The sequence below is a fragment of the Danio rerio genome, chromosome 5, assembly GCF_049306965.1.
Source record: "Danio rerio strain Tuebingen ecotype United States chromosome 5, GRCz12tu, whole genome shotgun sequence".
NCBI classification, from domain to species: domain Eukaryota; kingdom Metazoa; phylum Chordata; class Actinopteri; order Cypriniformes; family Danionidae; genus Danio; species Danio rerio.
Genome location: NC_133180.1, coordinates 68382798 through 68406500, shown reverse-complemented (window position 1 = coordinate 68406500; position 23703 = coordinate 68382798). Strand labels below are relative to the sequence as shown.

At 34.8% G+C, this 23703-nt stretch overlaps 1 protein-coding gene across 7 annotated transcripts in view; it reads right to left on the bottom strand.

The window, feature by feature from the left end:
• The window catches only part of abr (ABR activator of RhoGEF and GTPase), a 282138-nt gene that overhangs the window by 169341 nt on the left and 89094 nt on the right, over window positions 1–23703 (bottom strand). For 5 of the 7 annotated variants that reach the window (XR_012406031.1, NM_001368694.1, XM_073950738.1 and 2 more), the window contains exon 2: window positions 14346–14524. Coding sequence is in view for 6 of the 7 variants with exons in the window: in NM_001368694.1 (NP_001355623.1) it covers window positions 14346–14524 (179 nt within the window). In the remaining variant the exon portion in view is untranslated. Of the gene's footprint in view, window positions 1–3656; window positions 3999–14345; window positions 14525–23703 lie in introns of those variants that run through there. The other 2 variants (XM_073950737.1, XM_073950740.1) reach the window with 1 other exon arrangement.

Below are 23703 nucleotides of genomic sequence, written 5' to 3'. Positions count from 1 at the left end.
CAACAATATTAGATTTCCAAAATTTTCAAATATAATTTTTGTAAACATTTTTATTTTGAAGACATTTATTTGTAAAAAAAAAAAAAAGAAAAAAAAGAAAAGAAAAAAAAGGTTATAAACAAACTAAAATAAATTTTAAATAATAATAATAATATTGAATAAGATTGGATTAATATTTATTATTGTTCTTTGTACGGTACCATTCCATTGTTACATTCAAAGCTTGTTAATATGAATATACGTGCTGAATATAATTTGTTAGTAAAATAAATACTTTTAAGATGGCAGTACTGACAGATTACAATCAAAAACAAAGCCAGGTTACAATTCAGGTTAATATGCAAAGTTTGAAAGCTGCATCTGCAGAAATAGCTGAAGAAATAGGAACAAAAAATAGGTATAAAATCACTTTGGGATCAGATTATGACTCCCAGAATCTGAATAAGATCAGATCATGATCATGAATAATCTGATATATTTCAGACAAAGTAACGTTTGGATTTTACAGTACAATTGACATTTTCTTGTTAAAAACTAAAACATTAATATGAAGTGAACAAGAAACTGCTTCTTTTAATTCTGAATCTTATTATGGAGCAAACTGCATTCTCTTTTTTTCCACCTCATTATATTTTCTATCTTTTGTGAACATGGTTAGCAGTAATTCAAATAGTTCAGGTCAGCACTTAGGATGAACTTAAATGAACACTAAACTAGGATGAACACTAAACTTAAATTGTTTATACACACGGCATTACACAAAAAATGTGAGCAAGTTGCCAGTGGAAGAAATGTTTTAAAGTGAAAAAATTCCAATGAAAAGTCTACGATGACGCACTCAAATTAATGTCTTTACATTCTTTCTATGTTTGTTTTTCTTTCACCTAATTTTCCCTATTATAAACAGATGGAGAAGATTTTAACGAACGTTCAAAAAATATTTCCCCATATTGAAAATGTAAAAACAAATGGATCAGTCAAATCTCTATAGATGAAAGTAAGTAATACAAATTTAAAATGACATTAAAATAAGTAAATAAAACCGAATGTAGATGTTACAGTAACCAATCCTATTTCCGCCTATACTCAACACGCGTTCAAATGTGTTTCTTCTGAATACTTGTTTAAAGATAGACTCTAGCTTCATTCATCACGCTCAGTCACTTTTAAAAGTGCTCAATGCAACACAAGAATACTATAAACATGTGAACAACCCTACGAACAACCCTATTCTGAAAATCTGTATACATATGTACAACATTTGCAGAGTGAAGTAGAAATACAACTTTGTTATGGTGCGTTTCCTCAACTGCGACAGCTACAGTATGTTCAACTGAATTTCAACTACTTTCTTAAGTACTTCAAGCTCACATTGTTTCACATCTGTATTTATTAGTAATCTGTATTTACTTTAGATCAGACTGAAAATAACACACACACCAGGTGTAAAAGTACAGTGTTTATGAACTGTGGGTTCTGAAAGAGAGGATCCGAAAATACGGTATACACTAAAAATCGATTTGATTCTTGGTAAACTCATTGCCTTCAAATTACTAAGTAAATGAACTATGTGCATACTTAAAATTAAGTCAACTTAACAGTTCTCAGTTACAACAAAATTACTGAAATACTTGTCATTTTTATGTCAATGGGTTTACAATTTTTTTAAGCAACTATTTTTTACACTGTGTGTACACTGTGTCTTGTCGCCTATACAAGTTTTAGGAACAACAAATAGTAACTTGATTTCTAGTTGATCATTTGGTATCAGAAGTGGCTTTTATGAAAGGCAAAGGCCTCTAGATTACGCTTATTTTACCAAAGTAAAATATGATCATGCCTTGCTTTTTAATTATTTAATAAGGACAGTAAGCTCTGACTTTTCTTTGACAAAAATCTTGTCACAAATAATCTACTGTATAGAATATAAAGTCATGGTGCAGTAGAAAAAAAAATAATGTTGTGTATGACTCCCATGAGCTTGGAGGACTGCATCCATACATCTCTGCAATAACTCAAATCACTTATTAATGAAGTCATCTGGAATGGTAAAGAAAGTGTTCTTGCAGGACTCACAGAGTTCATCAAGATTCTTTGGATTCATCTTCAATGCCTCATCTATCTTACCTCAGACATGCTCGATAATGTTCATGTCTGATGACTGGGCTGGCCAATCCTGGAGCACCTTGACCTTCTTTGCTTTCAGGAACTTTGATGTGGAGGCTGAAGTATGAGAAGGAGCGCTATCCTGTTGAAGAATCTGCCCTCTCCTGTGGTTTACATTGTAGATCTCTCGCACTCCCCCGTACTGAATGTAATCCAAATCATGATTTTCCTTCACCAAACTTGATTTCTATGAGAATCTTGGGTCTAAGTGGGTTCCAGTAGGTCTTCTGCAGTATTTGTAATGATTGTGATGCAGTTCAACAGATGATTCATCAGAAAAATCTACTTTCTGCCACTTTTCTAAGTGATCAACTAGATGTCAAGTTATTATTTCTTGCTCTTACAACTGGGATCAACGACAAGACTTTTGTCAGGCAGCGTAGATATATATGGTTAGGGGGGAATATATAGTTGAAGGCAACATTATTAGTTATTAATAAATAATGTATACGTGCTGTTTACCGGAAAGAAGATTTCTTCAAAACATTTTTAAACAATAGTTTTAATAACATACATCAAAAACTGTCTTATTCATCATACAGTACATACTGTTTTACTGTAAATTTTGCAAGATACTAGTTTCCAGCTTTATATGCAAATAAAGGCTTATCTAGGTTAATTAGACTAACCAGGTAAGTTAGTTTTAGTCTAACCAGGTAAGTTAGTTCAATTAGGAAAGCCATTGGATAACAGTTTTGTTCTGTAGCCAATTGAAAATAATAACAGGAGGTAATAATATTGACATTGGCAGTTTATCACTTATTATTAGCAGTGTATATTATATAAGACTTGTATATATTATACACTTATAAAATATGTTTGGTGTTTGTTTAAGCTATTCATTTAAAATGAGCAGAAACAACACCATGAAATTTTAAGGGGGCAACTTAATTGTTTTAAGTTCAATCCACTAATATTTGTTACCTTAACTTAATCAACTTTTGCTGGGAGAACATGCATGAATAGTATGGAATCCAGCATTATTTAGTGTATAATCCATGCTCTGTTAAGCATCACTATACACACAAGCACAAACCCACACAGAGGCAGGTTATTGGGGAGTGAAAACAATCAGTATGACAACAAGAGATGCTAAACATCCCAAATCAAACATACAGCGAATGTAACAGACTCAAAAAATCAACAACACACAGCAACAGTTTGTCTATAAACATCTTCATTTCTGCCAATTTCCCCCATTATCTAAATAATTTTGCTCTCAATGAGTGTGTTAGTGTAGGATGGAGATCAGTAATTATGTTTATAGACTTGCAGTTGCGAAATATGAATGGTACAAAGCACAAAAGTCACACACATACACTCACACTCACTCAGGGGACTGAACAAACACTAACGCCACGTCGAGAAAGGTTTAATACTTTCCACCTCACTATTTTTAGCCATCGAGACAGAGCAAAACCCCTGTCAGCAAGAGAGCAGAGGAAGAGAGAAGTGCTGGCTGACACTTCACCGTGTCTTTTTTCTCTCACCTTAAACGTCCTGAGCTCTACTGGTGTGAATGGACAGTCCAGGTACATCTCGCTTTCAAACCAATCTTCATCCTCCAGAACTTTATCCAGCAGACCCAACACCTCCTCCTCATCATCCTCCATGCTGCCGGCTGATCCCTCTTTCTCCATTTCACTCGCTGCTTTCCTTTCTCTCAAGTTTTTTCAAGACACATCAGTGCCTCTGCTGGAAATCTACCTCGTTTGTTGTGCAATGGGTTTTCTCTCTCTGTCTTTCTTTCTTTCTGGAAGAGTAACGTGTGCTCCTCAGACAAACATAGAAAGGGCCACTTGCTTCCTCTCTCTCTCACACACACATCGAATGGCCCGCCTCTGTATTCACTCACACACACACACTCACGCACACACACAAATAGGCGTCCCTCCCCCTGACTGCGGTTCTGTCTTCCTGGTGTGTGTCAATTCCGGGTGCCCTGGGTTAAACGACGGTCCACCATTTTCCTTTATTAACAGGTCTCTTTCTTTTGTCGTCGCTTGCTTTGTTTGGTTATTTCCTTTGAGTTCAATTGACTGAGCTTGATAGCAGGTTTAAAAGATTCTCACACTTTGTTACACAAACAAACCTAGACTAAAAATAAAGGCTGGTTTTCATAGTGACGTCAATGAGAAACCTTTTTGGTTCCCCAAAGTATCTTTCAGTGGTCAGTTCTTAGAACCATTTTCGTCTGTAAGTGAGATACATTTTAATGACCTAAAGAACCTCTTGCATCATACACTGGTAGACTTTGCTGCAATAATACAGTTATTTAAGATGCACAGTAAACTACATCACATTCTTTACAGTTCACAGCTGTAATATCAGGGTGTATGCAGGAATCCTAAAGGTAATTTCAATATTTTTAAAAAACTTTTTAAAGATAATAAAGATTAAATATGAGATATTCTCAGAATATTTTAAGACCTCATCAACACTTCGAGTTCTAATCAGTATCAAACCTTTAGCTTAAAAAAACAGTTGGTAATAAACGGTTGTAGTTAAATAAATCAATGGAGCACAACCATGCAACAGAACTCAGATAAGAATAAATTAAACAGTTGTGTTCAGTGACAGGCTTCAGCCACTGTTTAAACTCATCCAACGAGGAGTACGCACACTTACATTTTCCCATTTTGCCCTCTTTTTTGTTCTATGGTTTCGCTATGTGTAGAGAGCGTCACATCACTTTCCTGCATTTGCCACAAATTAAGTGACATCACCCGGATGGAGAAGCTTGGCTGGATGCGCCCCGGTCCAAACCAATTACATGGATCGCGCAAGTCGTTGTTAATATTAGGAGGACAATAAATATATTTATGCTTTTTTAGAGTCAAACATTTTGAACAACGATTAAATCAAATTTAATACTTCTTAAAAACGCGGTTAAGATATTTTAATAACTTTTAAGGGCCTTAATTTTCTCATAATTTATCAACTTTTAATACTTTTTAGGACCCCGCAGACAACCTGAATATGCACTATATTGGGTCATTTTAAAGATTGTATAGTAAATTACCTCATATTAGGAATTTGCGCTACTCTAATCAAAGTATTAAAGTACTGCCACTGTAGTTGAAGACAAAAAGGAGACTGTTTTTTCAGTCTTCTATCACAAAATGTATTTAAAATAACCTGAAGAATGAAAATGACTTTCGTAACCATTTAAAATGGATATAATAACGGTGAATTATGAAAATACTGTTGTACTCAATGTCATCACTTGTTTGGAATTTATTAAATTGAATAGTAAATACTAGTACACACAAAGGTTTTGTACGGCCAAAATGTAAATAAATGAAAGTAAAAGTGCTGTAATAATGTCGTAAGTACTGTAATAATGTCATAATGCATCACTTCACGTTACAATAGTAAAGGGGCAGTTGCAGTAACTAACTGGTCTAATCCGATTCAATGATCTATGCTCAGCTAAGCTAAAAGGGCTAAATGGTTTAGTTCCCAGCCCTATCAGCCTAGAAAACTTTAATTTCCCGTTAGTACACAATTGATGCACAATATAACTACAGAAGAGTCCAGATTCAGATAGGACATTTTTGATAATTTTTTAGCAAGATGCTAATGGTCTAATCCGATTCAATGATCTATGCTATAAGCTAAAAGTGCTCCATGGTAAGAAAAAATAATGGTGAAACTCAACTGATTTACTCTAGAGTAATTGTAAAATAAGTGTTTCTTAACAACTTGTAAACGAAATACACAAAGTCATCAACACTTCAAGGTCTGAAGCTTTAAGAAGACTTCCTAACTGAAACTGTGCACCATCAAAACCAACCACCACAATATATTTGACCGATCACACCAAATCATACAATGATGTCAGCCTTCCTAAAAAAACACAGTTGGCATTCATATTAAGGAATTCAACCCTCATCATGGTATTTCCCTGCTATATGTGGAAGGCTGAGGTTAATTTATTAGCTCAAAAAGGTGAATGAATAGTCCCTGATGATCTAGAGCTTTAAAGAGGAACTAAACTGCAGCAAGACGCCAAACGGTGGCACAATACTTCAGTGTTCTGGGCTTCTCTTTTTTTCTCAATACACTGCCTGAGTCAACATAAAGAGCGAAGCTGAAATGAATGGCACACCAGTTGATCTCTTCTCAGCTGATGATGGTGGCAGGGATATAGAGTCTCTGTCCAGTGCTTATATAAGACTCTCAGAGCTCTGCCCACACCCTCAGACTTCTAAGAGACCCTGAAGGAAAGTGAAAGAGAAGAGGCAGAGAAAACACACAGCACGTTTCCCAGACTTGCTTCCTTTTAACCATTTGCGTAAATGGATAGTTCACCAAACAATTTAAATTGTGTCATCATTTACTTACCAAGCACTTGTTCTAAACCTGTTGGAGTTTCTTTATTCTGTTGAACACAAAAGGAGATATTTTGAAGAAAGTTGGAAACCTGTAACCATTGACTTCCATAGTAGGTAACAAATGGAAGTAGTAACAAATGGAAGTCAATGATTACAGGTTTACAACATTCTTCAAAACATCTCCTTTTGTGTTCAACAGAATAAAGAAACGCGTACAGGTTTGAAAGGTTTACTTTTGTGTTTAACAGCAGAAAGAAACTCATCATGGTTTAAAATAGCTTGAGGGTGAGTAGATTTTAATTTTAGCCCTACTATTGGTCTACACATTCTTCAAGATATCTTCTTTTTGTATTCAATATAAAAACAAAACTTTGGAACTACTTGAAGTTGAGAAAATAGTGAGTATTTTTATTTTTATTTCAGGGTGAACCATCCCTTTAAGAGCAGTCAAGGTCAACGTGTGTAAAAGGTTTCTGTTGTGTTTCTAACTACATACTATTTTGGTGCAAACTGTCATGGTAGAAAGCTAAGCATTAAGAGTTAGAAAGGTATTCAGTAGATGAAATGGGAAAGTGGTTGAAGGAAGTATTGTTTATGAGTATGTCAAATAGGTAATGGTCAGAAGCAAGAGGAAGAGCTTGATGATAAAAAAGGTGTTATAAAAAATGTCAGTTCCCTCTATAAAGTACAAAACTACTGTATGGTAGTTAAGAAAAATAAGAAAAATATAGAAAATAAGAAAGAAAAATAAATTTAAAAAAATTAAATGAAAGATACTGTGATTCCCCTTTACTGTGAATAAAGATACTGTGATTTCTCATCCTGCAATTTCTAAGATTTTTCCCCAAAATTTATATTTAAAATAACAGAATTAAATATTCTTTTTCACATGTTTTTTATATAACTGCAAATGTATGGTCTCCAAAAAATTCTGAGCATACGTATCACACTAGTAGTTTTTTTACTGACAATTAAGAGGTATAAACTCACAATTGCTAGTGTATACACCAACATTTTTAAATACAAAGCCACAGTAAAAAAAAAAAAAAAAAAAAAAAAAAATTAGTAATATAAACTCAATTGTGAGATCATAAGTTACTTTTTTGTTAAAAAGAAATGTAAGAAAAGAAAATATATGATGTAGTTGCAAGAAAGAAAATCAGAATTTTAAAGGGGGAAAGAAGAAAAGAAGAAAAAAATTCCAATAACCTTATTAAAAAAAAAATTAGCATAATTTTTTATTCCTTGGTGGAATAAAATGAGATGTAACGTTCACACATCTTACGCCTATGCAAATGCTACTCTAATATTTTTTCAGATCATGTTTCTTAAATATTTAGTAAAGAGATTTAATAACAGATTTATATTTAGATAAATATTTCTACTGTATATATCAAGTTATTGTTATATATCTATTTATATTAATACAAATTCAATCAATAATAACATTCAAATGTGTGGTATTCTTTCCTTGAATGGATTTCTTTTTTTTTTTTCAGAAGTATTTGAATAACTTCTATATAAAACTTTACCTGTCAATAATACGTTCTTCATCATCAAAATTTGCAAGAATATTTAATATACAGTATATGGACCCTATTGCACATTTTGTTGACTAAAAGTTCCATTGCAACTACTTCTCATTTAAGTATTAGTAAACTGTCTGCCTAATACCTGCTGATACTGCTCCTTCAACATTTAACTGACTATAAAAAACTGCAATGTCAACTTGCACAAATCCTAACCCCAACCTAACAGTCTACTTATAAACTATTGAGAATTAGTTGGCATGTAGATACAATGTAACTTAATTCAGCAAAATGCCTTAAAGGGTCCATCAAAATAAAGTGATACAGAATATTTAAATAAAAAAAACAATCGCTTACATCACACATGCTTCTATGCCAATGGATATGAAATGCTGCCTTTGAAAACTAAACTTTTAAGGCTTCAAAAATTCAAATCAAATGACCAAAACAACATTAAGTGTATATTTAGAGAATACTTAGTGGAGACTGAATCCAAGAACAATTTAGTCACAACATAACATTTTTTATGATGAGAAATTGAATAATTAGGGCGGATAAATGGTTAGCACTGTCGCCTCACAAAAAGAAGGTTGCTGGTTTGAGTCCTGGCTGGGCCAGCTGGCATTTCTGTGTGGAGTTTGCATGTTCTTCCTGTGTTGGTGTGGGTTTCCTCCGGGTGCTCCGGGTTCCCCCACAGTCCAAAGACATGCGGTATAGGAGAACTGGATGAACTAAATTGGTCGTAGTGTATGAGTGTTTGTGTGAATGAGTGTGCACGGGTGTTTCCCAGTACTGGGTTGCAGCTTTAAGGGAATCCGCTGCGTAAAACATATGCTTGATTAGTTGGCGGTTCATTCCGTCGTAGTGACTTCTGCTAAATAAGCGACTTTGCCAAAAGAAAATGAATGTATGACTGAATTTTATAATTTAGACGCATGATTAATGTTTTTATAAAGTCCATCTAAGTATTACAGGATATCTTAAAAGGACAGCTGACCCAAAAATAAAAATGTACTCACTATTTACTCACCCTTAAGTGTTTATGAACCTTTGAGTTGCTTTCTTCTGTTGAACACTAAAGAAGACACTTTGAAGAAACCTGTAACCATTGACTTCCATATCAGGAAAAACTATGGAAGTCAATGGTTACAGGTTCACAACATTCTTCAAAGCACCTTTTTTTTTTGTTCAACAGAAGAAAAAAACTAATGAACACCTGAAACAAGTGAAGGGTTAATAAATGATGACAGAATTGTCGTCTTTGGGCGAACTTATATCTCTAATTGAGATTTCAGAAACAGACTACCTTTGTTCAAATCCAGTATAAAGACAGCATTTCATCTGCTCTGCCACTAGATGGAGATGCTGTTGTAAAAGCTTGAGAAAAGCCACAAACGTCACTCTCAATTTCAGCCCTTAAACATTAATTATGTGCGTCACACAATGGAAATAGTCATGCGTGTTCATAATGGGTGTAAATGCATCTGACAAACGCACACACCTCAATGTCAAACTAATATTATAAATGGCCAAATAGGTTTGTCATTACAGGGTGATGTGATGCATTGTGACACTTTATGGAAATAACTCTGCCAGGAATGGTTAACCCTTTGATTTGAAATAGGGCTTGTGTTGTCATTGCATAAAATAATTTTTTTAATGTATAAAGTATGGTCACTTTATTTCAATAGTACAATTAACAAACTATTAACTAAACCTATTAGCTCAATAAATTACTATTTAGCTGCTTATTAATAGTTAGCAAGCTAGTAGTTGGGTTTAGGCATTGGGTAGGATTAGGGAAGTTAGATCATACGTTATGAGTTCTAATAAACAGTTCATATCTTAATAATAAGTAGGTGATAGTAAATACTGTGAGTTGTTACTTAAACTAAAGTGTTGTAAAATATTAATTAAACATTTTTTTTTCTCAACCAAACCCCACTGATCTGAGATATATACTAAAAAAGGCCTCATATAAATTTATGACACTACAAAAATGAAAGTAAAGAAAACATTTTCTGTGCTGGTTAATAAAGGTGTACAGACAATTATTACATAAAAAAGGTAAACACTTTAGTATAGAAATCTAATGTCATTATTAACTAGTGAGTTATTAACTGCCTATTATGAAGATATTTTCTGTTTATTAGTACTTATAAAGTACATATTCCACAAAATCTTATTCCACATCCCTTATCCTACTCAATACCTACAGTAAGGTACAGCGTCAATAACCATTAATAATCAATAAATTAGGAGTATGTTAAGATAAAATCCAAAGAATGTTTTATTTATTATATATACATATATTCATTATATATACACACAAGTCAGAATTATTAGCTCCTCTTTGATTTTTTTTTTCTTTTTTAAATATTCGATGTTTAACAGAGCAAGGACATTTTCACAGTATGTCAGATAATATTTTTTCTTCTGGAGAAAGTCTTATTTGTTTTATTTCGGCTGGAATAAAAGCAGTTTTAAATTTTTAACACCATTTTATGGACAAAATTATTAGCCCCTTTAAGCTATATATTTTTCCAGATCGTCTACAGAACAAACCATTGTTATACAATAACTTGCCTAATTACCATAACCTGCCTAGTTTACCTAATTAAACTAGTTAAGCCTTTAAATGTCACTTTAGGTTGTATAGACGTGTCTTGAAAAATATCTAGTCAAATATTATTTACTGTCTTCATGGCAAAGATAAAATAAATCAGTTATTAGAAATGAGTTATTAAAACTATTATGATTAGAAATGTGTTGTAAAAATCTTCTCTCCGTTAAACAGAAATTGGGGGGAAAATAAACAGGGGGACTAATAATTCAGAAAGGCTAATAATTCTGACTTCAACTGTGTGTATATATATATATATATATATATATATATATATATATATATATATATATATATATATATATATATATATATATATATATATACATATATATATTTTTTTTTTTATTATGCATTTTATAAGATAATAAGCTTATTAAAATAACAAACACTAAACAAAACATACTCACTTAAATAGTATGTTAATAATAACCCGACAGGTAAACTAACAGTGAGCTGTTTTAGCACTAACCCAATTTTAATGTTGCCGTATGCAAGTTTGACACACAGTGGTTAAACTAGGTATTGCATTCCTGGATCAAAACAAACCCAAACGCTGGTTGCCAGATTATCGACCAACAGGAGCGAATCTGACTATCGAGCCTAAAGGCTGATTTAAGTTGTGTTCTAAATAAAACGATTTCTTTTTCTTGCAGCTGAACAACAGAAAACTTTAACAATTATCACCTCAGGTAGACCTCAGTTTTAAAAATAAGCTTTTTAAAACTGAACTTTAAAACAGTGACCAGCCAACACATATCAGTCATTCAGCATCTACATTTAATAATGTTAACAAGGTTTAATATGTATTAATTATAATATAAACCTTATCATTTCGTTGAAGTGCAGTAAGTGCACGATTCTGTGCTTCTTTAAACTTCTGTCATGTTGTGTCTAGAGCAAACAGCCAAATTACTTATAACTGCGTATCTCCTCAGGTAATGAGTTGTTACAGTGTTACAACCTGCTCACTTAATGTTTACATTCGTAAAATTATATTATTTTCTAATTAATACCCTCATGTTGAACTCTGAATCTGTGTCTCATTTCGGAGTCTGCTACTGTCCAGAGGTCACAATTTGGCCAAGAGTGTATGCTTTGAGAGCCTTCTTGTATGAAGGAATGAAATCCTCTGTTTTCCACCAAGGCAACCCAGAGTGCTGAAATCTAATAGGCTAAAGCGACAAAAGGCGAGATAAAAGAACCAAAACAAAGGCAGCGTTCTGGCACATTACAGACATTTCCAAAGCATATCTGACTTCAGCATTGTTTATCAGATAAACAAGAATGTTCACTTAGCATGTTTCTTAAAGATTAGCAAACTTTTTTTTTACTTTTACTTTAGAAGAGTCAAAAACTTACATACAGAACATTAACCCAATCCATTGGGCCACTAAGTTTAACCCAATAATTTTAAATATAACCCAAATGGGTGAGTTGTTATGGATGCGATCCATTAAATGTTTAGATTAACCCAACATAGCAACCCAATAAAAATTATTAACCCAACGTTCCTTGAGTGTACATAATGTTTTATAATGTGAGAACTTTAATAAAGTTTGACAAAAGGGTATATTTAGCTTTTTTTTTGTATTCAATTAAATTTTTAACTATTTTAAGTGCATTTTTAAGACTTAATAGTTTCATTGATTCATCTAAAGCAGAGGTGCCTAAAGTTGTCCCATGGTAACCTTTGGTTTGGCCCGCTATCTGAAAAGAAAGGGAGAATGATAGGGAGTTGATTGGGTCGAATGCCTTTGACAGAGATCGTCATTTCCAGTTTAATGTAACCTTTAGTTTCTTTGTTTAATTGAGGGGCTAATAAAAAAAATAAAAAAAAGGCAACTAAAATTAAAAGTTGTAAAAGAATCAAACGTTTAAATTGGAAATACTACCTCTGGACAGATAGAGTACAATGCACAAGACATCGGTGAGCAGATCAAGGTAGGAGGCAGGAGCAGCTCGACTAGTGTATTCAGCATTGAACTCCATTGTGTTATAAATGGGATAGTTTATGTTTTTTACAATAATAAGTTCATTGTTTTAACCCAAACCATTGGCTCACTAAAGTTAACCCAACAAATGAAAATTATAACCCAACTAGGTGAGTTGTGATGGATGCGATCCAATAAACGTTTTGCTTAACCTAAGATAGTGACCCAGTATTTTTAACCCTTTTATTGGATAAAATTATTATCCCAACATTTTTTTAAGTGTATATAATGTTTTAATACTTTAATAAATAAAGTGTAACAGAAAAGCATATTTTAGTTTTTTTTGTATTTTATTTTATTTTTATGACACAGTATTTTTATTTATTTATTATTATTTTAAATTGATTAAAGTGCATTTTTTGAGACTTTTATTTTTATTTTATTGCTTTATCTAGAGCAGAGGTGCCCAAAGTAGGGCCTGCAGGGTAAAGTTGGCCCATGGTAACCTTTGGTTTGGCCCACCATCCTATCTGAAAAGAGAGGGAGCATGATGGGGGAGTTGATTGGAGTCGAATGCCTTTGACAGAGATCGTCATTTCCAGTTTAACATAACCTTTAGTTTCTTTGTTTAATTAAGGGGCTACAAAAAAGCCAGCTAAAATAAAATGTTGTAAATGAACCAAACTTTTAAAATGCAAATACTGCCACCTGACAGATAGAGAACAATGCACAAGACATCGGTGAGCAGATCAAGTTACAGTAGGAAGTAGGAGCAGCTCGACAAGTGTATTCAGCATTGAACTCCATGGTGTTATAAACAGGACTTTTTACGCTTTTATTATAATAAATTCATTATAAAACGTTAAAAAAAGATACTGCATCATTATTTATTGCTTTAAAGCTAAATTTTCTAGTTCTTTTTAAAAATGTAAACATATAAATAAGGAAATTACACAATGCAAATTTAATGTAATATGGTTTACAATATTCAACTTCGGCCCACAGCCCTCAGTCAAGATTAGATTTTGCCCCTTTATAAGAAAAAGTTTGGGCACCCCTGGTCTAAAGCATTGATATGATTTTATTTTGACGTTTTTTTTTATTTTTATTTAATTCTTTTCACGTGTAGAGTACAGTACAAATCCCTACTACACAGCAGTGACTTGCTATTGTTTTGGCATTAGGAGTTGCCATTATATTCACAATACTGAGACAGATTTGATGGCCTGCAGCTATAAAAGTGATTTAGCGAAACAAGCAGAGCGTAATTTGTCAAGTCAATAAAGCACACCCAAGCAAAAGTGAAAGCGATGAAGAGTGTGATGTTGAGAGATTGTGAGTTGACATTTACAACAAAGCCTTGTGAAAAAGACAGTGAAGTTCCTCAGATCCTCAACCGAATGCTTCCTGCAGGATCAGTGCTCTTAGATTAAAGTGTGTTAGTGTTTGTGTGTGTGTGTGTGTGCAGCATCCATTCAGATATTAGCAGAACATATTGCAGACTCAATTCCAAACAAATCTGATTCGACGTTATCATATCCTCTTTGCATGATGTCATCTTAAAGGAAAAGTTCAATCAGAAATGAGAGTTCTGTCATTAGGCCCACTGTTAGGCCCACTCACTTGTGTGAGTCACACTGAAAATTAATAATATTTAGGGGTTGGTGTGTGATGAGGCAGGGGAGAGAAGAGGTTTTAAGTTCTTTTAACCAAAACACAATCACACACACACACACATAGAAAGATGCACTCGTACCCCAGACAGCAGCCCTTCTGGTGGTGTAGGAGAAACGGCCTCTCCATCTTGTCCTCGAGCGCAGAGATGAGGAGACATGGTGGGCGACTCATCGATAAAGGGCATCGTTTCTGAGCCATCTTGAGACTTCCTGTCCTCCGCAGGATCTCCCTCGTAGCCATCAGTGTTGTAGTTAAAGTCTGTGATGGACAAATGAAACACAAAGATGTAAATTAGAGCAACAAGCATTACAGATGGACAGACATGCTAGTAGCTATTTAATAATAAAATATTTCAAAATAAAAAGCATGCTTGAAACGGTTGATACCGGCACTTTAACATGCTGTTATTTGTTACAGTATTTCAAATTAGATTGCGCACCACACCTACTACTTTAATTATCAATATTATTAAATTTATATTCCGCATAATATTCCGTTATAATATTACATATAGTCATAAGACAGATGCTTTTGTCCAAAATGACCTCTGTTGTTTTTATCTATGATTGTCAATTATATTTTATGCGCACACACAATTGATGTCATTTAGTAATACTGATTCACATTGCAAGATCTAAGTAAGTGAAAATATCTTAGTGACTTCTTGCCAGTATTGTACCTTAAAAAACAATAACTGGAAATCATTCATATTTTATGTGAGTTTGCTAGGTGAGGTGACATGAACATTAACATCTACTGCAATGCCAAGCAATCAGATGAGCACATATTACCAATATGATCTACATCCATTCGTCCATCTACCCTTCCATCCATCATCTGACAAACTGAATCTAGCACTGAATCTCACTGTAAATATGTGCTTCAGGACATTATTTCCTCCCCCAAAAAATGATAATACCTTGCATGTTTCAGATGGTAAATCCACTAGAGGGCGCTGTCTACATTTTTGCAAGTTTAAATTACATTACTTAGGATACGTTTTGGCGTACGTTTTAGATATACATACTTCTTGTACATGCCCACTAGAAGCAGGTGCTTGTCGTACAGATCAGCTAACAAAACACTGACCTTAAAGGCTGGTTTATACCTCTGCGTCAAGTGATCAGCAAGACCCAATGCGCCTGCCTTGCACGTGGTTGTGCATTTATTCTTCTTTGTGCTGCTTGGTTTGCTCTACAATAACACTTTCAAAATGGGAGTAGGTTTTTATGTTCGGCTGTGTCGAATTTCTTTGTGGGTGTTTTAATTTTTCTGAAAGCTACCTGAATGTATAAGCAGCTAAAACTCGCTGATTCAGAGGCGAGAACCGGCGGATGTGCAACAACATTAACCATAAGGTAAACACAAAACAACAATTTAACAATTTTGATCTAGAGCTGCTTCACGGGACTCAACACTTGTAAACACTCGCTCCAACGGGCTTTTGCGGCTCTCGGATCTGCCCACACTGGTCACAGCTACCAAGCTGACCAATCACAGAGCTTGCGCTCGTCGTCGTTGCGACATGTACTTACATTTTTTGGAAGGTGCACATCAGCATTGGCATCAGCTACAGCATACACGTGCGCTTTACGCAGAACTATAAATCAGCCTAAACCCTTCCATAAACCCAACCATTAGTGTTTTCAAAAAACAAACATACAAGAAAAGTGCACTGTTATCACAGTTGTACATGGAACTGTGCTTCACCAGACTTGAACCAGAGCCCACTGCATCACAAGTACCACACCGTACAAGCTAAGCTACCGAGCAAACTGACCACAGCAGAAAAGTTGTTCATATAGAGATAGATAAGAGAGGCAAATGTATTAAATAACACATTATAGGCACAAAGTCATTTTCTAGTATTTATTTGGTGTCGTGCAAAGAATTGCACAAAAATAATCCTTTATTTGATGATAATATATCATTAATGTGCAAAAGAACAAAAGTTGTTGGGATCAAACTCCTCCATAGCTTAAATTTTAGCTCGAAACTGCATTCAAATGTACAGTAGACTGAAACATGTATTTCTAATAAGCCTATGTTGTTAACCTCACACGTAGGCAACATAGTAAAAAATGTAAACGACAGGTCTAAGGAAGAAATGGTGACATAAACAAATAAATAGCCATCCAAAATTCAGCACTATTTTGACGGTGGACTAAATGTGTTTGATGTGTGTTGTTCGGTGAACTCTTACCTTTCAAAATAAACCGTGATGTAAAGCAATAAACGCGTGTGTGTCTTGCTATTACGATGATATGTACTTCATATTTAATAAGCATTTTCTGTACAACTTACACAAATTTAGCAAATGCATTCCTTATAAGCTTCCCATTGAAAAGCATCTAGCAGCAATGGCTGCTTGAGGGTTGTAGCTTTAGACTGATGTATAGTTTGTTGAGATTACTTATGTTCTTTTTGATGTAATCTATTTGTAAACATATCAATGTTCTGACGCTGACTATTATCTCCTTTTTTGGTACATGACACCACAAAAATTATGCTGAAAATAATACGGAGTATAATTCCCTCATAAACTTGAAAATGGCCTACAAAGGGGAGCAAAAACCTCTTGTTAAAGTGTTTATGAGTTCAGCAGTATTCACAGGAGACGTGTCTTCATTAAAATGGAAAATGCAGTGTGTTTGTGTCAAGACACACACTCCCACATGGTCAAAGAATGGCACGTAAACAAAAGTCCTGCTTGACAAGCAAACCCCGGGGGGCGGGGCCAGCCCGTCTGTCACCATGGCATTCCCTAAAGATTGCTAACGTGACGGCCAATCATAACCAACAGACCAATTATAACTCAACCTGGTCACAACGGTGTTGCTTTCCATGTGAAAACACACAAACTGGATCAAATCAAAGGTGCAAAATTCAGACTAATGCAACAAGACGAAGCATCAGTTGCACAGATCTTCTAACTGGTTTGTCTATAAAGGGGCTTGTTGTAATAGAGCAGAGGAAATAACGACTCCGTTGAGCTGCTGAGCAGGAAATTGGTTGAATGTGGGTCAACAGGCTCTCACATCCGCTCTGCCTACAGCACATGAACACAGGGTCAAAACAACCTGCACTGGCCAGAGCCAATCTACTGCAGGTCATGCTCAATATTGTGCTATTCTTACTGCCATTGCACTTTCGTATATCAATAAGGTAATAGATCACATTTAGCTATCCTCATATATTTCTGGGAATTGAAAGCTAGACATGGAAGACGCAAAACGCTGGGTTCCACACAGTTCCTTAAGGGGATTGAATATAAAACAATTAAGTTGTCCAGTGTTTCAACTCATTTTGAATAAGTAGTTTGAACAAGTCATTGTTTCAGTGAACAAATATGCACAGAATAGGTGAAATATTAATTAATTCAACATGTAAAATAAAAAAAAACATAATTTAAACATTTTTAAAGCAAATCAACATATTTTAACATTTATTTGTTCAAAATGCCATTATTGTGATGACAATTAAGCAACGTACTGCCTTGTTTTTAACGCTATATCATTAATTTATGCTGATTTACAAAAAAAGCTAATTTATTGTACATTTTATTACAATAAAATAATACAGCAATAAACTTAATGTTGTTTAAAAACTGAATAAATTGTAATTGTAATTGTAACTGACAACAATGGAAAAATACCGTTGTATGATGCATTTTGAGTACACTACTAAAAAGATTCATCAAACTGAGTGTAGCTGAGCCTTGAACGTTATCAGTAAAGCTATTCCAGAGTTTAGGAGCCATAAATGAGAAGGCTTGACCTCCTTGAGTAGAAATTGCTGTTTTGGACACAACCAGAAGCCCTGAGTTTTGAGATCTTAAAGAGCAGGTTGGATTGTAGCAAGACAGAAGACTGGTTTGCTCTTCAGTGTTTGGACTTTCAGAAGTGAAAGTAAACCACACTGAACTGAACTTAAACTCTGTAAACTGGATTGACAAAGTTTCAATTTACTAGAAGTTCTATGTAAAGCTGCTTTGACACAAATCCACGTTGTAAAAGTGCTGTCTGAGCCTCGAACATTATCAGGAAGACTATTCCAGAGTTTAGGAGCCATAAATGAGAAGTTTCAACCTCCTTTAGTAGACTTTGCTATTCTGGGTACTACCAAAACCCCTGACTTTTGAGATCTTAAGGAGCCGGTTGAATTGTAGCAAGAGAGGAGATGGATTTGCTCTTATGTGTTTGTACTTTCAGAAGTGAAAAGTAAACCACACTGAACTGAACTTCAACTCTGTAAACTGGATTGACACAGTTTCAATTTACTAGAAGTTCTATGTAAAGCTGCTTTGACACAATCCATGTTGTAAAAGTTCTGTCTGAGCCTCAAACATAATCAGGAAGGCTATTTCAGAGTTTAGGAACCATAAATGAGAAGGCTCGACCTCCTTTAGTAGACTTTGCTATTCTAGGTACTACCAACAGCCCTGTGGTTTGAGATCTTAGAGCGGGCTCGATTGTAGCGAGACAGAACATGGATTTGCTCTTCATTGTTTGGACTTTTAGCAGTGACATTTAAACCACACTAAACTGGACTAAACTGAACTTCAGCTCTGCAAACTGGACTAACGCAGTTTCAATTTACTAGAACTTCTATGTTAAGCGGCTTTGACACAATCTACATTGTAAAAGCGCTATAGAAATAAACAAAAAATCAATTAAATGCAGTAATAATACAGGTTTAGTCTTTGTTGTTAACAATAATAAAAATAAGATTAATATGTTAGTTCACGTTAACTCCCAGTGCATACATAATGCAAATTCTGAACAATTCTATAAAATATGAATTTAACAGTTACATTGATCACTAGTCATAGTTAAAAGAAGTACTCTATGAATATGAGTAGACTATATGAGTAAACACCCCCCCCCCAAAAAAAAAAGCATAAAAACACACAGACATGAGCAAAAAAACTGTCATAATGAGTCTACAGTCTTCGTATGGAAATTTCCAGCTATTTTAAATATCATATCAAAACACAAACACAGACAAAGCCTGTCTGTGTGACCGAAGTAAAACTAAACACCAAAAACACACTGATGAAGCTTTAATCTGTACTTCCTCCTTTCAAAAAAACATTATACCCCTTATAAAGCAGTAAACACGCAGCACATAGTCCTGTTTGGCCTTGATGACTGGTTAAAGTGTTTAGACAGTGTAGATGGAAAGAGAAATCGATTGGTGCGTCGGCAAACCTGAAGTGCGGCTTTGGCAGAGAGATACACAGACACACACACATTAGGAGACACGCACTGCATTAGGAGATTTAAGCAGCTGATTTCTGGAGCATCCTAAATCCAAATAGGCATTTGAAGAGATTTACAAATGTCACACATAAAGTAGCGTGGGGGCTATCAGTGTAAGCATTTAAGCTAAACAACATGGGACATAGTGTCTCTTAATATTTCCATTAAATACCGTGAAAACAACCCTATATTTGACGATAATATGTCCATGAAAATATCATTAATGTGAAAAGGAAAACAAGTTGTTGCAGTAATACTGTTCTATCGCAAATGGACGCAAGCTACCAAAATTCAAACACCTAAACATCCCCTAAAATAAAAAAGCACAGCAATGAACATTCACAAAACTTAATCCGTCTTACCATGGGGTGAAATGATGGATCTCAGGACACATGCCACCTCAAAGAAGAAAGCCATGTGGGCTAAATTTTAGAGGCTAAGCAAACATTAGCAACCAGACCTCATCTTACCAAACCAACAATGAGCACACACACACATACAGGTGGCTGTAGCAAGCAGGAACTACTGAAAAGCATTTATTCAAATATATGGAAATAAAATCCAATGTAAACAGGAGGCAGAGCTGCGTGGTTTATAGAAACAGTTTACTGGCAGCACAAAAGCCTGGAGCTTTAAATAAAGCCTGCTCAAAAGATTTACACACAATACAAAACTTGACCAAGTAACAAAAAAGAAATTATGTTGGACAATACATATTCCTCTTCCATGGGAAACAGAGCAATATTTATGTCTGTTTAATGAAAAAATGAAACTCATTAAATTACAACAGCGCAGCCATTTTCTTAAATATACCTGCCAGAGATACCGGGAAAGATATCGTGGTTGTACCTAAAGACAGAACGTTTGAACCTAAATGCTTAAGTTAGAAAAATGCCAACACTGAAAAGAGACAGGGCGAGGCAGTAGCGCAGTAGGTAGTGCTGTTGCCTCACAGCAAGAAGGTCACTGGGTTGCTGGTTCGAACCTCGGCTTAGTTGGTGTTTCTGTGTGGAGTTTGCATGTTCTCCCTGCCTTCGCGTGGGTTTCCTCCACAATCCAAAGACATGCGGTACAGGTGAATTGGGTAGGCTAAATTGTCCATAGTGTATGAGTGTGTGTGTGTGAATGTGTGTGTGGATGTTTCCCAGAGATGGGTTGCAGCTGGAAGGGCATCCGCTGCGTAAAAAACTTGCTGGATAACTTTGGTTCATTCCGCTGTGGTGACCCCGGATTAATAAAGGCATTAGGCCGACAAGAAAATGAATGAATGAATGAATGAATGAATGAATGAAAAGAGACATGTACCGTTTACCATCTTACCACCTACTATTAGGGATGCAACGATTATAGATTTTGGTTGTACAATTCTAGTCTAAGATTTAATCACGGTTTCACGGTTATTACAATTATTTTGCATTCATTAATTTCAAAACACTACAAGTTCAGAAAATCACATGAAAACTCCTCATATTTTAAAGTGTTATTTATTGCTGCTCAGTAACCAATTAATGCAGTACAAAATATTAATAATAAGCAACAGACAATTTTTCTTTTTTGTGCTTAAAAATAAGTAAAAGTTTTGACATTTAAACATACATAATTTTTACTCTGTAAACATTATGGATGCCACGGTTCTCAATATAATATTGAACCATACAGTACAACCTCCACGGTTTAATACGCGCTTGTAAATTGCGGTTTTCTCGGTTTTGCGTTTATATAATTTGTGTGTGTTTTATATTTCCCCGAATTGACTGTGTTTGCCTGTAAGTCCATGAGCTGAGATGAGGAAACTCCTCCCCGCGAGTAAATCTCCAATCACTATGCTCAAATGTTAACATGGTGAGCGGAAGTGAAGTGAGGTTGAGGCAACAGTACAAGGAAGCGCTGGCAAAGTGAGGCAACAGTACGAGAAATCGCCGGCTTTCAAATCTGCGTTGTGAGAACATTCGGTTTTGCCGGTAAGTAAAATGCCAATAAAAGAAAAAAACTGTGAACAAAAAATAACTGTGAGATAATTAAGATGGTTTATTTATGTTTACTTAAGTACAAATATGCTTATTTGAAATGGCCAATTTATCTTTATTAACTTTACTTGTAAGTTTGTTTTCAAAGTGTAGGATTTTATGTGTTCCCCGGTTTGTACATGGGATACCAGCAGCTGTGAGATTTCACTGTATTGTTTTTTTATACAATACAGAACTAGTGTGCTTTTTTGGCTTTTAAGTAAAACAAAATGAGTATTGCTATAAATCGTTTTTATTTTATTCTCCTTAACCTCTTACTGTTCCTATTGCCTATAGAATAAAAAAAAACACGTGTCAAGCCATGAGAACCGTACCAAAACCGAAAATCGTGTTAAAAAACCCGAGGTATGTATTGAACCGTAGGCTAACTGTATTGTTGAATCCCTAGTAAATAATAATAATAATAATAATAATAATAATAGTAATGACAGAAAAATGAATAAATAAATAAATAAATTGTATTTGTCTAATGCAGGGGTTGAAATTCACTTTTTTACTTGGTAAACCGTTGCTCCCAACTTCAACAATTTTGGGAGCACCCACCAAAAAAGAATGAGCACCACTGCAAATTGTAAATTAACAGATTTCTTGTATTTAAATACAACATCAATCAGGACTAACAAAAAACAGAAACAACTAACTAATTCTGTTATGACTTATTGATATTTGTGCAATATTTGCTAAATTAATGTCTAATAATTATAAAATATTAATGATGAGAATGATGATAATAATGAAAAATTATCATGCTGCCTTGAATGCGAGTTATCAGCTATAAAAAAAGTCCAACTGTTACATTATGACCAATAAATCAATGGCTGGCATTAAACAAAAATGAAGCATAGCAGTAAGAAATACACATTTGTTTTCATGTCCATTTGTTGTACTATTGTTTTTATACACGTCTATATAATAACCAAAAAGAACGGACAAAGGAAAGGAAGAAAAGTCTCATTTCTGCCACTATTTAAAAGTTTTGGTTTGTGTCATGTTAAATGCTCAGTCTCGTTATGCGCTGATTTTCATTTTTCTGTGTTTGTGGAAAACAGCAGGCGAGTCAGCCGGCCCAATATATGTGTGGCGCAGAGCAGGATTCTCGCGACGACCACCTGTGTAATAACATTCTTTGTCATGAGCCGACGTTTCAACTTATACTTAGTAAAGTTGAGCTTCTTTAGCAAAGATCTATACCAGGCATGGGCAAACTTGATCCTCGAGGGCCGGTGTCCCTGCAGAGTTTTGTGCCAACTCTAATCAAACATACCTGTTTGTAGATTTCTAGTGATCTTGAAGACACTGATCAGCTTGTTCAAGTGTGTTTGATTAGTTTTGGAGCTAAACTGTGCAGGAAACGGGCCCTCAAGGACCGAGTTTGCCCATCCCTGATCTATACACTGTTAGATTTTACATTTAGCGTACATTTGCTCTGAACACGCAGTGAATGCAATGCATTGAGATTCGGGCCATTAAACACTTGATCCACTCCGAGTCTTTCAGCGATCTCTGCGAAAACACTGGATTGATCCCAGCTGGCGGATCAACATTCACCGCATGATCACTCTCATTGGGGTCAATATTTGTAACTTTAAGTGGGGTTGCAAACCTGTGCACTTTTCATTGCTTCTTTCTCAAACTTCAGACGTTTGCAGTTTCCGCGGTCACACAAGCAGAAACGTTTGTTTTGTGCAGAATTGCGGTGTTGAGAAGCCTTTACGATTAATTAACTGTTACGAAATAAATCGCGCTTAAAAATGAAACCGGTTAATAGTAGCATCCCTAATATCTACACACGGTTCTGTTCAAACAGCTTCCAAAAGTTGATTTTCATCATAGGTGCCCTTTAAAGTCTGCACCCTTAAAATACTATATCTCATTTTGTCACAAAAAGTCATGATGAAATTAAATTGTGAAATCAAAATCATGAATCGTATCGAATTGCGAGTTCCAGTCCTACAATTTACTTACATGAACAACTATATCAAATTACATCATTATTTTGATCAGCTTATCATGCTTAACTGTCCACTAGAAGTCAAATTATCTCCCAAAAAAAACATCCAGTTTTCCTCAAGCAACATATGTAACGTCTTGGAAATGATGTATAGTGGGCATCCTGTTTCTTGAGTGGTCTAAAGTGCATCTGTAAAAC